The 16949-nt window shown below is 48.5% G+C and overlaps 1 protein-coding gene and 1 pseudogene across 2 annotated transcripts; one reads left to right on the plus strand and one right to left on the minus strand.

Annotated features, from left to right (window-relative positions):
- Positions 1–7078: 7078 nt before the first annotated feature.
- LOC144104664 (uncharacterized) lies at positions 7079–10879 on the minus strand. The gene is made up of 2 exons (XM_077637803.1): positions 10308–10879; positions 7079–8367 (listed from the first exon to the last, which is right to left on the minus strand). Exons 1-2 carry the CDS (start codon positions 10590–10592, stop codon positions 7198–7200), a joined length of 1455 nt encoding a protein of 484 aa, XP_077493929.1. The 5' UTR covers positions 10593–10879; the 3' UTR covers positions 7079–7197.
- Positions 10880–12029: 1150 nt separating this feature from the next.
- On the plus strand, positions 12030–16400 carry LOC144105668 (uncharacterized; annotated as a pseudogene). Its single transcript, XR_013308854.1, has 3 exons — positions 12030–12283; positions 14085–14178; positions 14491–16400. The product of XR_013308854.1 is annotated as an uncharacterized LOC144105668 (transcript).
- The last annotated feature ends 549 nt before the right edge of the window (positions 16401–16949 follow it).

A 16949-nucleotide genomic window follows, 5' to 3' on the forward strand; every position in this document is an offset into this window, starting at 1 on the left:
TAATAAAAAATGACTATGAATGGAAAACTAAACAGAGCACCTACATCTATACATATATGTGAGGTCGCTCTCATATCCACCACCACAACATATCGTAAAGCATAAATACATTAACAACTGTGGCTGAATCTGGCGTTAACTGCTGGTAACCGTCCTGACAATTTTAAAGCGAAAGCTTTACTGGCCGCAGGTTGAGCAGTTTCGCGTGATTCCGGGAGAGCCGTGCTGCGCATGCGTGAGGAGCAGTGGCGACCAGAGGTGGGCATTCGACATCAAAAATCTCGACCTCACCTCACCTCAACCTCAACCAATATTTGCTGACCTCACTCAACCTCAACCTCATCAGTTGAGGTTGAAGTTTCCTGATACGCCCTCACCTCACTTTTCCTAAGGCCGCTGCCGACCTCACCCAACCTGACCTAAACCTCAAAAATTGAGGCTGAGGTCGGCTGCTCGACCTCATCAAACATGCAAAAAGCGATTAAGTTTTTCTGTTAAAACTGAGAAGCCTGTGAGACAGGAAGGCCAAAATGATGGTGGTATTATTTAATAAGGTAAAACGTGACATTGAAGACGCGGACCACAACAAAGAAAAGAACACACAAAAGACGTTTAGGCTCCCAAACGGGAGTCTTGTTCACAGTAAAAAACGAGAAGCGGGTGCGCGAGCTTATGTATGCTTGAAAAGGGGGCTCAGAGAGCGTGCGTAAGCAGTTGTCAGATAGCCGCAGTTTCGGTTCAAGGTGTGACAGGTCGTTTGTACAATCAAAGATTCCAGGCGAAGGCGAGGGAATTTCCTCCTCTCTGCCGCAGGAACTTGTGCCTTGTCCCAGTCGATAATGTGCTGTTTCGATATGCAGTGTTCGGCGATATCACTGGAAACTGTCCTGTGTTTGACGTCGTTTTTGTGATCTTTTAGGCGCCTTTCGAAGTTACCAGTTTCGCCAATGTCGACGCAGTCGCAGTCGGAGCAGGTGGTGCTGCAAACCACGCTGGGATATTTTTTCTTTTGGAAGAACGTCCTTTACGTTGACCAAAGCATGTCGCAGTTTTCTGGTCGGAATGTGGGCAATGTAAACATTGCCCACGTCTTTTGTGTGTTCTTTTCTTTGCTGGGGTCGGCGTCTTCAATGTCACCTTTTATGATTCACCCTGACCGGACGAGGTTTCGTCCACTTCTTGATTTCATTTTATTTAATAAGGTGTGCAAGACACTATTGACGTGCATGCAGTAGGAGAAGCGTATAATCTGGGATGAACCCTTGGAGAATTTATGGCCTCCGGGCAGGGGTGTCCCATACGCGACTACCACCAGCACCTCGGTGAGTACTTTCCTTTACCGGTGTCAATATTCGGCAACCTGCTTCGTGTATACACATACTATGCATACACTTGTTCGTATTGGAAGCCTCTCGCTCATTCACCCACGAACTGGCAACTGACAACCACAGACCTTCTACACCATCTACCAAAAATTGGAAGGCGGGCGAAGGTATTCACGATACTCTTTCTAGACGTGAGAATAGTTAGCGAATGTAAAGAAACTGGTCGTCGATGTATTTCCATGGCGACGGCTACGCAGACGCATATGAGTATATTTCGATTTGCAAGCTCTATCCGGCTTACCGAGAGGACTCAGCGTAGATAATCTGTCCGGTACTCTTCTCTCGTGTGTGTGTGTGTGTGTGGGGGGGGGGGGGGTTCGGGCGCTTCTAAAGTACAATGATCAATTACCAATTACCCCAACAAGAAGTTCTCTTAAGCTTTATTTCTAATACAGTGGGCCCATCTGTTTGTGTGTCGTCTCCAAGCTTTATTGACGAATGGATTACACGTGTCGTCACCAACACCTGTCGCGCAAGAAGCATCGCCTTCTGCATCAAGAATGAATTGGTTCCCGCAGAAGTGAGTGCCCTTTTTCGCCCAGTGTTACCTTCATGTGGACACGTGAAAAAAAGGCGCTCTGTACCATTCTCTTCTCTCGTGCGTGTGTGTGTGTGTGTTTTGCCGACTTTAAAATACACTAATTTTGTCACCCAGCAAACGCTGTTTTCAGTCCTCTGTATGCAGCCTTCAAAAAACACTTGCGATTCGGCGCCATTTCTCGCTAGAAATGAAGGCATGCGCTTTTAATTTGCAGACTTTCGCTCATACGTCGAGGTTTGAGTAACAACGCCATGTTTTTGAGACAGCCTGACGATTTTTGAGCAATTAAGCCTAACTATATGTCGTGTTGTGGAAACCTGTGCCCCCTCCATTTCGACTCGGCCCATCTTCATCGTCAGCCGTCAGGACAGCACCGGTTGGGCGAGGTGGGAAGTCTCTCCCGTGCGGAAAAGGGAACGGCGTCGGGAGCGCCACCTCGTAGGTTACGGGAATTCTGCGGGTCCGGACAGTCTCTTCGGGATCCGGCCAGCGTTGTGAGCGTTTGCAGCCGCTCCTGGTCGCGTCACCTTCCGCGGCAGGCGCACGGGGATCCGTTGTGTCTTGCCGCTGCACTTCTGGTTCCAGGCAGCGAGTGCGCGCTCTCGGCACCTTCCCCGGCAAGTGCTCGGGGATTGGCCTTGCCCCAAGAATGCGGCGCGCACGGGAAAACCCGGCCGCCATTGTCGGCGCATAAACACGTTCGCCGCCGATACCTCCGCAGTCGCACCCCTGCTCCAGCCGGAAAGTCGGAAGTCCTTCTTACGTTGCCTTCTACTTCCGAGGAATGCCCCGTTGATGCTCTGTAGCTAGCTGGCCCGCTCTGTGTGTTACTTGCAACTGTAATAAATAGCACATGAATGTTAACGCTATTGTCGTCACCTCCCTTTGTTTCCTTCGAGCACGAACCCCTCCGCGGTTAGTGAGCGGGAACGCTGCATCCGCGGTGTGGGAGTGCGGCAGGGGCAAAAGGCTGTGCCCCGCTATATTTCCGCAGTGTACATAGCCAAATAGCAACGACTACACTGCAGCTCTTCAGTGTTATGCCCGATTTGATATTTTTCTATATTTTCATGATTTTGTTTCCTTGAAAGAAAAAAAGACTGATAATTCCCCTACTATATTCATCAGTAAATGCGGAAAATAAAAAGTTTCTCCAGCCCTGGGTTGGCGCGCTTTAACTTACTGTCACTAGATGGCGCCACTATGTTTCCAAACACACAAAGAAGCGACGATGCTGCACGGCAAACAGGTGTCGCAGTTGCACTTTTTTACAGCGCTCGCAACGCAACGTGCGTTGCGTATGCAAGATTACTGAGGCCTACGTAGTGAAATTGTCTACTCGCCAGGGTAGGCAAAGGTGCCTACCTTCACGGGCACATTTGAAAAGCCGCTGAGTGGGCTGTTAGCTGAAGTGTATCCGGTATACGTCTTTATATGCAGAGAAAAAAGATTACTAAAGTGCATATAGCATCTCATTTCATATAAATGATTGCGAAGCATTCGTATTTTTGTCTGCATTAAAGGCTGGGCATCTGCCATTATAACCACTCGTTTTAGCCTAACGGTAACTTGTTACGGGAGAGACGGTACGCTAAAACGTCTTCTGTCATGCGGCGCGCTAACCGGAAAGTCTGGCGTCCGGTAACACGGTATATGGTAACGTAAACACGGTGACCATATGCTATAACTCTCTAATTTGACCATCCCAGCAAAACAGGAGCTAAACGCAGCTCAGAATGGACAAACAGGCCGTTGTCGTAAAGGGCCGTGTGTTTCGAGGAGGTTCGAAAACGGGAATTGCTACTTTCCAAATGCAGTCAGTACGGCAGTTCTCTGTATCGTTTAAAAAAGACTTCCTTGGAGCTAATTGGCTGACGGGGTGCATTGGGTATTCGCTATATCCCTTCGTATACTCGTAGGAAAATTGTAATTCGTAGAAACCAGATATGAATACATAGGCGCCTACAGTAATTTCCAAAGGCTGTGGGTGTTCGATCTTCGTACGAATTATTTGCTAATAAAACGTTCCGGTGTAACAAAGTGCTGCTGCATGTCGCTTTCCCGCATTGCGCAGCATGACGCTAGTTGGTATTTTTTTGCTGGGAAATATATCTGCACAGCCCAGTCGAAATCATGAGGAAGTAGTGCACTTGCGTAGGGCATATGATGCGAAGTCAAGACAACCGAAGGGGCTCTAATAATTAAAGTCGCAATACGCCTGGGATGTTAAAGCACGCCGGTTCACGAATATTGTCCTTCAAGACCTTTTTTAACGCGCTTTATAAAAGCTGCTTTATCTATGGCCAAATTTTGAATTTCAGCGTCCTCGCGCCATTCCCTCTCCTCTCGCCACTTTTTGCACGCTGGAAGGTCGGCGCTCCACGGCCGGCCCCACCTCTGGGAGCAGAGCTTCCTGACCCGCCTGAGCTACGCGGCTTATTGGCCGCGGCCACGGTAGCTGCCTGACGTCTGAAAGAACCTAACCAACACCCACCTCTCAACTTGTACACGCAGGTGCGAGCAGCAGAGGAGGGTGCGAGCATGAAAAAGTCGCCGGGAAGGGCTCGACAACTTGAGCGCGTGATCGTGGCTCCTCTGCTGCGAGTGGAAGTGTATTATTTGACTCAGGTTTTCATGAGAACACAATGCAGTGATTGCGTGAGTTCATGCGCTCTCTTCAGAACGTGTCTCAGGGCCCCTTTACGGGTAACGGATTGTGGTACCAATAGATGGCGAGCACCGCAGCGGCGACAGAAAATAAGCTGGGCGGAAGAGGTTAAGAAGTTTGCGAGGATACAATGGCCGTAGCTGGGACAGGACAGGGTTAAGCGGAGAGACACAGGAGGGGCCTTATCTCTGCAGTGGGCGTAAACATACCAAGACTGAATAACCCAACAACGGAGGACTGGGAGGAGGCGCTGTCCGGCTCGCATTCCGAGGAGCAGCTTTCGCTGGTGGGCCGTGCAAGAGCGGAGACAAAAGTCAATACTGGCTCCTGCAATGAGGGCCCGACCAAACATTCTGTCCAATAAACGTTTCGCTCTCTCCCTCTCTCTGGGCGTAAATACGCTGATGATGATTATCTTCAAGAGTTCACACACACCTCCGGAATTTTCGCATGCAGCGCATTTGGGGACAGCGTCTGTATAGCGCGAACTTCCGTATTCAAACTGTCGGACGTTTGCTGGTCCTCAGATCGGGGCTGTTTGCAGCGTCTGAGAGGAGTTGTGAACCGCTCTGTGACGTCAGAGTCAGGCGACGTCTCAAGACAGCGCCTTCCACCGCTTGCTGACAGAGGCGAGAGGAAGCGCAGGGTGGTTGTAGGGCGTGTTAACATCGCCGTGGTGGAGCGCCCGCCTACAACGAAAAGACGATAGCAACGCGAGACGCGTGCAATGGGTCTTCGCAGAGTTCATTTAGGTGTAGACGCCAGGAGCCATAACCACTCATTTGCCCGCGGGGAGCCAACAAAACACAGGCCAAAATAAATAAAAATTTATTTTGCATGGATTTTCACTCCTGCATTTAACGAAGTCGCCTGGGCCGGAATAGCACGAGCGATAGCCCCTCAACAAAACCGCTCCTCCCACCCCATGACACTCTCGGAGCCATTTCAATCACAGGTGGGACTGCAGTTATGGACGAACTAAGAAGGGTCCGTGCACGGAAGGTACAACGATGCAAAATACAGCCGCAGCCCTCAGCTCGCCCAACATCGATTATTCCCATGTATGCACGCACATTTCGGAAAATTCTTGGCGGTGTTTATCTCTCTGTCGTTTTATATCAAGCGGCTGCACTGCTTCGCCAGGTTCAGTTGTCCCGCTGCTGTTTCATGGCAGCTCGATCATTGAGACACATCCTCAGAACCACCGAGCGTAGGACCCGCTGCGCTGTCCTAACATATTCGCTGATGCCACCGTGAGGACACAGTAGTTACAGCATTTTAAATGACGAATGCTTAGCTTACTTTGGATAAGCTGAGCTTTGCGGTAATTTCTTAACGCAAAGCACTCTTCACGCGTCTATATTATTCTTTTCCCACGTAGGCTTCTATAAGTGAGCATATTTTTTACGCCACAGCGCATACAGCTGGTTCGGTCGAAAAGCCGTTGATTATAGTCGGCACCACGTGTCGAAAATAATGACGGGCTGCGCAAAACAAAAATCGCGCCATGCCAACCGTTTTCCGCAGAATGTTCTCGGTGGTGGCATATGATTCACCGTTTCGTGCAGCATAAACTTACTTAAGTCACAGCCTAGCTCGCGGCACGGATTTGAATCGGTGACCTGTAATCGTGGGCTGCGTAAAAAAATCGTATCATGGTAATTTCTGGTTCTTGTGATTGATGATTCGTCTGTGTGTGATAGGAGGTGAGCAGTTCATGAAATCATTTTATACATTTCAATAATTCAGAAATTTAAAAAAAAAATTATAAATGGCGCTCCAAAGGTGTCAAAATGCTCATAATGAAAAGGCAATGCTTGATGCTGATAAGAAAGTTTAAGGCGTGTAATTGAGGGATTAATTGAAACAATTAAAAAAAAGATGAAAAATGCGTTCAAAGGTGCCAAACTGCTCAAAATGGAAAGCCTGACCCACTACCCTGTCGCGCCATTCCCTTAAGCCGGAGCTGAACCGTCCTATCAATTTTCCTTTTTTTTTTGCGCTCAAAGGACGAAATTGGAAAACAAAGTCAGAGTAAACAGTTTCTAGCCCCCATATGTTAAGAAGCACCCAACGCGTACATCAACACGCACAGCGTATTTCGTATACAGCGAGCACGCCCGTCTGGACGGCCTGCTTGTCCGTGCCACAAATACGCGTCTCGACGGGACAAAAAAGAATGAAGGAAAGCTACCCGTGGTACGTCAACGGGCAAAAAAACATATCCTGAATTTCATGTGTTATGCTAATGCTCCCGAAGCCTGTGTAATACAAAGCTTGCATGAATACCAACCACAGTAAACAATCTGCTTCTACCAAACGCAAATTAAAAACATTACCGCCACGATTCAATCAGAAAAAAGAACACACGAATTAATTTTGAAGTAACTTGGGTCAAAATGTCAAATACGCGGAGAATCAAGCTCCTGGTCGCTAAGGCTTCGGCAATCCTGGCGGCTCGGCACACAACGCTAAATAAATATCCACCAGGCAGGACATTTTATTTTTGTTTCTCCTTAAGATCCCACTTTTTTATGTGCGTGTCCACGGAGCTTCATCACAGCGATGCTGACGTGGCCGCTGTACACACATTCCAGCTTAAATCACGGAAGCAGCTCGAACTTCAGCCGAAGCTGGTCGTCTTCCACGTAACCCCCGCTGATGAGATCATCGAGATGAAGAGTTGGGCAACTCCAAAATGGATCTTGTGCACCTCCCTCTTGCGGCTTTTGACAATGCGAATGAGAACTATTCGCACTCTCTACGATCTCCCGTTCTTCTCCTCCCTTTGGATGCACGACACGAAGTTTGATTCTTTGCTGGAACGGCCACCGAACAACATCGTCCATGTCGCCCTCGTGCAGGCGGAACATTGCACCCAGCACTATAATTCCATCCGGTTCGTGGATGAAGTTGACACCGGGGTACACGCAGTAGCCTCGGAGGTATACACGCTCGCTCTCGTAAGCCACGTAACCTCGATTACGTGCATTTTCAACGAGTGATTTGACACCTTTGACGACAAACTCGCACACCGATGCCAGTGGGTCAGGCTGATTGGGCATTGCTTTGTCCATGCGTCCCATTGCACTGCTGCTTTCTCCCGCTTGTTCCGTGGCCCCCTCGGCGCCTCCTGCAACCTGTGTGCCGCAGTCGCATTTTCCTCTGGCCTTTTTTGCCAACTCGTGTTCAAATAGCTTTTTCACCGAAAGCATGCGTTTAGAAATTCTGTTCATATTATCACTGCTTGCAATGAAACGACCTTTCGTGTCCTCTCTGAACGCGGCTATTTCATCCGAGCTTTTTTTCAGAGACTCACGATGCTCTGTTCTTACTTGTACTGCTTCTTGTCTCACTGTGTCCTGCATGCTACTAATGCTCAGTCTGAGTTCTTCTCTCAGTGTTTCTTGCAAGCTGTTCACCCCCTGAACAACTTCGTTTAGTCGGTCGCTATTGGCGCCACTTCCACTGAGATGTCGCTCCAGAAGTGTCTTGATTTCACCGACCTGCTCTTCAAGAATTTCCCTGAAGCGTGTCAGCAGCGCCGTCTGCTCCTTGCGGCCTGAATCCCGTTGGCATTCCAATCCAGCAGGCGTCGCAGTTGTAGAGCAGCACTCCGACTCCAAGTGCGCGCGCACGTCGGTGCAAAGAACTCTGGCCGAACATTTTGGGCAGCGAATTGAATGGCGGCGACATTCACGATGGAAGTGCTGGCTGATCTGCGATGCAGGCAGAACTGCATTGCAGTCACTTCCTTCGTTCCAGCATTTCACCTGCAAGATTAAAACATGGGTAATTTTCTCAGCAATCGTCACTGCGTCTCCGGGTATACGCCAAGAACTTGTACTCTTTTTTTCTTATTTATGAACGGGCTATATGCGACACGGTGGTCAACAACAGCCTAGCTAATTGCACTCGCGCAATTCTGTGACTTCGAGCTCCACATTCGGCATATTGATTTGGCAGGTGCGGTGCTCTATGGAGCACAGTCATTTAAATTTTACAGCGAATGCCGCTTAGACAACACTTTCCGCCGCTCGTCTACACCCCGGTATGCTCCGCAGTCACGTGAGCATTCCATCAAAGTGCACTCCTTGCGTATCGTGCAACATTTCTCGTCATTTTTTGGCAAGCTCAGTCTAGCGACGCCGCCTAGCGCGCTTTGAAACACCCCTCGTAAGTTGCATGCAGCCAGCAGCGGATGGCCCCTATACCACATGAAGGAAAGGAATAAGTAAAAGGGTTAGATTGAAATTATGCGCGGTTACGACAGCTCAGGCCTTATGTGATTATCGCCCCCAGCGACGATGTATTTATTTTTTAATTTTGAATTCAGGCTGAAGAGCAAAAGTTCAACTACGAGTAACATTCAGCAGAATAGGCAAGTGTTAAATGCATATTTTGCACAGAACTTCTTTCGTGGGTCTTCCCAAGGTTATAAATGAGCTCCGGCGAAATTACCCACAACAACTTGCTTAATACATCTGGGCGTTGCCCACGAGTGCATAACTGGAGAGTTGCTAGTGCAACTGATGCTTAAGAGCCATGTTGAGCGCAAAACATGTCAGCGTTGTGTTCTGTCCCTTTCTGTTGGGCTTCGAGCCGTTGCGCTGGTTTACAAGAACTATGTCTGACCAACTCGCCCACAAGTTCATGTTGTAAAGAATTGCACACAACACGCCTATCCACAGTCCAGTGCGGCGCTTATAGAAAAACTCACAGAACAAGGAATAGTTTAAGAAAAAATTGGTACCCTGTCTCCTCGTCTCAAGCAAGTTGCCATAGCCTTGAGGAAACAGCGTAACGTATTCTAGAACGGCCGTCGGCGATTCAGCCATGCTTTACCTCCTCACTTGTTGGGGTGCACCGCGCAGAAGGTGTAGCGCTGATTGCAAAAGAAATCTGAAGCTAAGCATGAAGGGAAAAAAGGTTGCGATGATTTAGCCGCTATATCGAGTGCTGCAAAGGCTGACAGAGGGCACGAAATTCACGAGCAACGAAAACAACGCAAGCTCGATGAGGAAATCGTCAAGCTTGAAAAGTGCTTCGTGAACCTCTTATCAAGCAAATCTCTCAACGACGTCGCCATTTGCTTGAATTTGCACGAAGAAAAAAGCAACGCATCCCTTCATGCAGCGACTTCAAGGCAACCATTTTGGTCCCCAGGTAACTCTCTGCTTCCGGTGACACAGCCTGACTAGCGCACTTGAGCGAGCTCTGACATTTTGCTGCAATAAATGCATACAAAAAGAAGTTCCAACCACTCCGTTTCCTGTTGGAGGTGTAACAAATGTGAGCACAAAGCAGTATGTTCTTACAATAGATAACCGAGCGATTTTACAACCGTATATATAAACAACGTACAGCTGGATCATATCCTTCGACGCTATTAGTTGCACCTTGCTTTCCGTGGTATAGGAGTCTTACCTAAACCTTGGATGCACGTGGCCACGAACACCCGCTCACTCAGAGTGATTCAACACTGCTGAGACAAAAAGCCAAAATTCTCAGCGGTCCACAATGCAACATTCATTCTAAAGCACAAGGACTGGTTGAAGGATTTTAGAGGGTTTTTTTTTCCTTATTGGAGCACGGACAGATGAGGTACTTAATATCTCTTCACGGGCTGTGGACAGATGTGGGGTTCTTAGACAACCAAGTAGCCAGTAAATTATACACCGAAACATTCCTGTTACTTTGCCCTCACGCATACCTCTCTCCTGAGCAGCTCCTGGACGGGAAACTCCTTCAGGTCGACGTCTTCCTCCCCGCACTGGAGACCGTCCAGGGGACACACGCGCCCGCCATCACGAGTGCTCAGCTCGTAGCAAGACTCGCACAGTGTGTGCGAACACGGAAACAAGGCTGTTTTGTTGCGCACCAGTCCGCAGGTGCCGCATACTCTGTACAATGGAAGGGGCTTCACAAAACGCAGGGGCCTCCAGTCCAGTTCAGCGGAAAACCCAACAAGAATGTATTCCATGCGTCCCGGAGGCATAGCTAACACTGTTCGATCGCCGCTCGACGATCTGCACAAGGTCACCTTTCCGCCCCCTCAAAGCTCGCTCATATCTCCCCCTTTGCACTCAGCTCTAGCTGACGGCATGCCAGGCTGCAATCGCGCCGATATCTGCCGCCTCTCGTTCGTAGCTTCGGGAAGGCCGCACATCCGTCGAATGCAATCCGTTGAGTTGCGTCGGCCAGAGGCAACGTTTTTAGATAAGGACAGTTGGAAAACTTGCTCCTGGGAAGCGCAGTTATCTCCGTTTTTATCCGTTTCCGCTTCTATCTCAAAGCGCAGTTGTGCGCCGAGGATATCGGCGCGCCGCCTTCGACGCCAGCGCAAACTTATCGGCACGCCGCCGCCGTCGCCACCGACGTTTCACTCGGCGCGATTGGCGCGCCCTCTAAATATGAATATATTTTTCCCCGCAAACCTAGCTGCGTTTGAGGTTTGGTTTTCTCTTTTTTGATTCGTTTCCTGGTCTGAGGCATATAATCATGTCAAGGAGTCAACATCTTAATTGTGTTGCAATGAATCAACACACAAAAAAACAAAAGCAACCCTGCTCTCCGCGCCTCAACGCATGCGTATCGTCACCAGACATCGCAACGTGGCATTCCGAAACTTCCTCAAAAGCGGAACATGGCGCAACAAGAAGAAAGAACGGTTTCGGAGCGTCGAAATCACGGCCTGTGGGTCGCCGGCACTGCGGTTGCGGGTACAATCAACGTTATGCCCCAAATTGGCATCAACGCATCTTAACGTCTTTCAGCTAGAAAAATATTCACCTTCTGGAAAAACAGTATTTTTTTTCTTTTTTATTCCAGGAAAAGGCCATTATAAGAAGTGTTACTTTAAACAAACGGTGATTAATATTCAGAAGTGGCGTCACAAACTGTCCAGACGGAAATGTTAGTGTTATATATTGATTGGTTGAGAGGTAAAGGGCTGCACCAACAAAAGTTGGCCATAGAAGAGGTCTGAAGGATAGCAAAAAAAAAAAACAATTGCGCCTACGGCGCTGAAAACAAGAAAGGTTCTGCACGTTCGTGCGCCCGAAATATATAAACAGAATCAACATACGCTCTTGTGGTATGTGCCTCAATTTTTTTTAATACGTCGCCTAAAAAACAAGATTTAGAGAACATTTTGCATTTCTCTCACCCTTCATCCCCTCCGTGTTTTGAGCCCTTAGTACAAAAGCCCTAAAATTTCAACCAGTTTAGCGAAGAAGGCTGTGGAGAAATTGCTCTTTACATTTCTGGCTTAGCTTTACCAGGCGCCGCGCCGACGTCGCCGCCGCCGTTCGAAACAGACGCAGCGCACACCTGCATCTCAAATAGGGTGCCTCGATGCGCGCGCGCCCTCTAGGGTGAGGTCACCCTTTGGGAGGCCGAGTGCCGCCTCCTCGGCCGGGACGGTCCACCTGCGGCCATTTTCATGCCCTTTCTCGCGGCGGCGCGGCGGCCGTAACACGTGCGTTCGCTCTGTCGCCTTTTCTCTTGGTGCTGACCGGTGGCGCACATCGAAAAATGCCGGGTTGTTGTGTGCCGCAGTGCACCAACCACTCCAGAAAGGGATGGGGAATGTTTCAGTTCCCGAGGGACCCCAAGAGAAGGCTGCTTTGGACAGTAAAGACCAAGCGCGACAAGTGGCAGCCGACAAACACATCGTGCATCTGCAGCGTGAGTAAAACTTTCCTTCGTATGCCAAAGGATTCGCATGTGCGTGCCGTTGAGGTACGCGATTCGTTTTTATTGAGAGAACGTGTGGAAGGTCTGAACAGGGACATGTAAATATGATCGCTCTGAAATTAAGTGCCGCTGAGGATTAGCAACTTCGTGCACAGGGATTGTGTGGCAAATGTTGGGAGCAAATTAGATTGCTCACAGAACGAGTATCGCTGCCCGGAAAGTTCCGCACCTTTTAAGAAAACAAATATGCCCGCGTTCACTTGACGAGAGAGACTGAAAAAAGAAAAAAAAAAGGAGGCGTTGTTCGAGTATTTTCCTTCGAATGAGACTTTCTCGCTGAAAAAAAGCTTGAGGCCTTTTTTGGTGCGCCTGCTCTTCTGACTCACCGACTGCATTTTAACTTGAAACAATGAACATGAAATCTCTTCACAATGGCGCACACAATTCCCCTTCATAGTAAAATAAAGGAAAAGTGCAGTCTATTTCGATTATGTGGGCTCCTAAGCAATCATTATGTTGTGTAAAGGCGAGAGCGTTACTTGTTGCTGAGTGTAGGGCTGCGGCGAAATACTACTGCAATGTGTAGTGCGGCTATGTAATTTTTGCGAGGCTCCAAAAGTTGCTTATTATGAGGTCGCGACAAAGCGAGACGACAAATCGGTCATATTGCGATCTCTCAGCTGGGGTTTATTTGCGGAGTTCTCACCATGCCCTGCCGCCTACGGCCACGCTTTGCTGTCTCGAGTGGTGATGTGGACGCGAGTGATTGAACCTCAGACGGTGAAGACGGCATAGCACCGCAATCTCGCTCTCCGAAAACTGAAGGCCAGCTGATGTTGACCGCGGGATTTTCCTTTTAATGCACTCGGTAGCTGCAGAAATATTCCGCTGTCTGCTCGCTCCTTCCTTCCCAAGAAAGCTATGCTCGATCCCAAGAAAGCTATGCACCAACTCGCCCAGCAAGAAGTTCTTCTACATTCCTTCACCACGCCGACAGGTTTAAACTTGTGCATTGTCACCCCCGCGGTGACAATACACTCGTCATAACCCCCCCCCCCCCCCCCGCCCCCCGGGTTAATTACGGGGGGGGGGGGGGGTGCTTGCCACGCATTCCTGCCACGGCAACGGCGGGCTTTTCGCACAACGAGCCAAGGAATGCGAGAGCTGCCCTCGCATTAAAACGTTTAGCGACAGCCGTAACAGTGTACCGACTGCAGCTCACATCACTGATGCCACCTAATTGATTTCATTGCTCGGTATAAGATGCGCGGAAAGCCGCTTATAGTACACATGGCATAATTGTGCTCCTGTGCTTGTTACAAATAAAATTAGTGGTACTGTCCTAAAAATTTTATAACAGCTGAGAAAAAGTGAATTTGTTCGATTAGTAATGCATGCGAAAATAAAGCTTCACTTTTTCAGTGCATTCTGCATAGGCTTTTCTTGGTACCTGCTATCACTTATTTCGCACCCTGTCCTTGAGCACATGCACCCCCTCGTCTCTATGACCTGCATTGTTTGCTGCGAGCACATATTCATGATGACTGGAATTTTTGTTCGCACGTTGCTATATTAATTATCTATACTTGGGGTCTGTAAATAAAATCTCTCTCTGGGTGCTCTACGGATGCTCTCCGTCAAGCAAGTGTAAAACAAAGTTTCATTTATGACACACTTGGTTATACTACACAGTTTTGGACATACCAGTTATATGATATACTTGGTTTTGTCTATATCATCTACAGTGAAACAAAAATGCTAATGTGCCTCAACCTTACACATTCATTTGCAGGCTCACTTTGAACCAAGCAGCTTTGAACAGCATCGTTCAGATGGATGGAAAAAGCTGAAGCCGAATGCAGTTCCAACTCTTTTTTCATTCAAACGTAAGTTGTTATTTCTAAAGTCCGGATAAGTATTATATAGCTATTGTTACCTGCATTGCTTACAAGCCGTCTCGGGAACATGCTTGTGGATAGCATTAAATAAAAAAAACATTTTTAACCTTCTGGAAATGTCGGGTTCGTGCACGTTAGCGTACAACATTAACATGCTTGCTCCAGTTTATGTGCGTTCTCAAGAGTACACTGTAGAAAAGATGTGATCCTTGGTCCCAGCTTGCTTGTTGTAGAAAAGAATGTACTAGCTCGCCAGGTCGAATAAACCGATCTTAAAGTGCATATTTTTTTATGTTGCAGCTTTACCTAAGGAGCGAAAAGCACCGAAGGAGAGAGCGGCTTCAGAGATCTCGCTCTCAAATGGTAAACCAGATGCGACCCCCGTGGAAGCAAGCAGCTCGTCATGTGAAGGAATAACGCTCTCTGAGACCACGGAGCAGTCTCAATTCAGACCTCCGCTTCAGGGAGATACATCCGAAATGGACTCGTTCCAGGTCAGCAATGTCATTGCTGAGTGTCCACAGCAGGTTCAGGATGCAGACAGGAGAGAGCAAGCCGGCGAAGCTAGTGGGACCCAGGCTGCTTCCTCGTATTCTGCAGAGCTGAAGAAGCAGCTAGCGGACATCACGAGGAAATACACAGACCTTCAGGACCATCATGCCGCCGCCAGAAACAGTATTAAGGGCCTCAAAAATCAAGTTCAGAGGCTTGAAAGCGAAATCAGGAATTTTTCAAAAAATGTCAAGTTCCTGAATGAAGATCAGCTCCGTGCTCTGTCTAGGAGCAACAACCGGGGCAATTCCTGGACGCCTGAAACGGTCAAGCAAGGCCTTCAAATTAAGTTCGCTTCCGGGACAACTGGATATGAAACGCTCAGAAAGCTGGAATATCCCCTTCCGTCAAACAGGACACTGACTCGCAGGCTCGAAGGTTTGAAGTTCCTTCCGGGGATACTTCACGAGGTGATTGACGTCCTGCGGTGCAGGGCAATGGCCATGGAGGAGGTGGAGAAAGATTGCATCCTTTTTTTGGATTAAATGGAGATTTCAAGTGGATATGAGTTGGACCGTGCTGAAGATGCGCTCCTTGGAGGAAAGACGCTACCGCCAAAGCCTGACGAGCCTGCCAATCACGCGTTAGTGTTCATGCTAGGTGGTTTAAATCAGAGGTGGAAACAGGTGATCGCTTATGAATTCACCGGACATCATGTAGAGGGCTCTGTGCTCAAGCACTATGTCCTTGAGCTTGTTCAATTATGCAGCCAGGTGTCCCTCAGAGTTCGTGTTGTGACATCTGATATGGGTGCGTCAAATCGAGCGATGTGGCGAGACTTTGGTTTTTCAAGCCACAGGAACTCCTCAACTGTGTGCTCTATACCACACCCATGTATGGATGGAAAGCAACTGTTTTTCACGGCTGACCCTGCACACGTTCTCAAAAATCTCAGAGGACAGTTACTAAGTTCATCAGTTTTTACGTTGAGTGACGCCACTGTAAAGGAGAACAACCTGCCATCATCGGAGGTCAAACTCGAGCATGTTCAGGCTGTGCTCGACTATGACGCAGAGCACGAGCTCAAGGTAGCGCCCAACCTATGCGAGGTGCACACTAGCAGTGGCCATTTCACGAAAATGAAAGTTGGTGTTGCCGTTCAGTTTTTCCGCGAAGCACCAGCTGCTATTCGGTTTTTAATAAGAGCATCTGTAATTGAAGAAGAAGCTGAAACCACTGCATGGTTTTTGGAGCTCATTTTCAAATGGTATTCTCTAATGTCGTCTTGCAACCCAACAATGGCCTTAAGTCGCAGGAGTATGCCCAAGTATTATGCCGCCCTAGGCACGTTGCACACGGCAATGGAGACCATTAGAAGTACGAAAATGGGGTCCACATCACTGTGGAAACCTTGCCAAGCTGCAGCCTTCTCATTGCAACAACCGTTGTCATTCACCTCCAAGAAGTGTTGCTGGGAAATGAGGGGTACGATTTTTTTCTTACCAGCAGACTCTTACAGGATTGTCTGGAGAACCTCTTTTCGGTGGTTCGACTAAGAAAACCTGTGCCCAGTGCGTATGATATGAAATGCGCTCTGAGGCTTGTGAGCGTGAGCCAGTTTTTATTTACCCCACGGACGACGAGCTACGATCTCGATGACCGCGAATATCTGGTAGACCTTCTCTCCCAGGCAAAGAAAGAAAGGACAGAAGTGGAAGCTGATGAGATAAATGACTCAGAAATTCTGTTCATTGAAGAACTGTCCACAACAGAGTGCAGCATTCTACACTACATAGGAGGCTTCATTTTGAAAGGAATCTTGCCGTCCGTCAGCTGCCAGCAATGCAAGAATGCCCTACTGGGATGTGCTAGTGACGAACATGCCTCTCTGACTGCTCTGAAGGAATATGTGTCTGAAGGTGACAACCTAATTTATCCCAGTGATGATGTGATGCACATGCTCAAAATCTACGAGGAGCACTTTGTAGGGATAAACTCATGGTGCACAGGCAAACTAGTGACAATGAAGTCACCTGTCCGCTCACTTACAGCATACCTAGGAAAGGTCTGCTGCAAGCAAGCATACCGACCGCGCTTGAAGCTGTGCGCAAGCCATGATGAAGAAATACGGAAAACGCTGACCGACAGGTACGCAAGATTGAGACTGCGCATCTTCCTCCGACACCTTCAGAAAGCTCGTCTCAATGGTCACGCAAGCAAGACGTGTGCGGGAGTTAATTTAGCCTAAGCTTCTATCCACGCTGAAG

This window comes from Amblyomma americanum, chromosome 9, assembly GCF_052857255.1.
Source record: "Amblyomma americanum isolate KBUSLIRL-KWMA chromosome 9, ASM5285725v1, whole genome shotgun sequence".
NCBI lineage: Eukaryota > Metazoa > Arthropoda > Arachnida > Ixodida > Ixodidae > Amblyomma > Amblyomma americanum.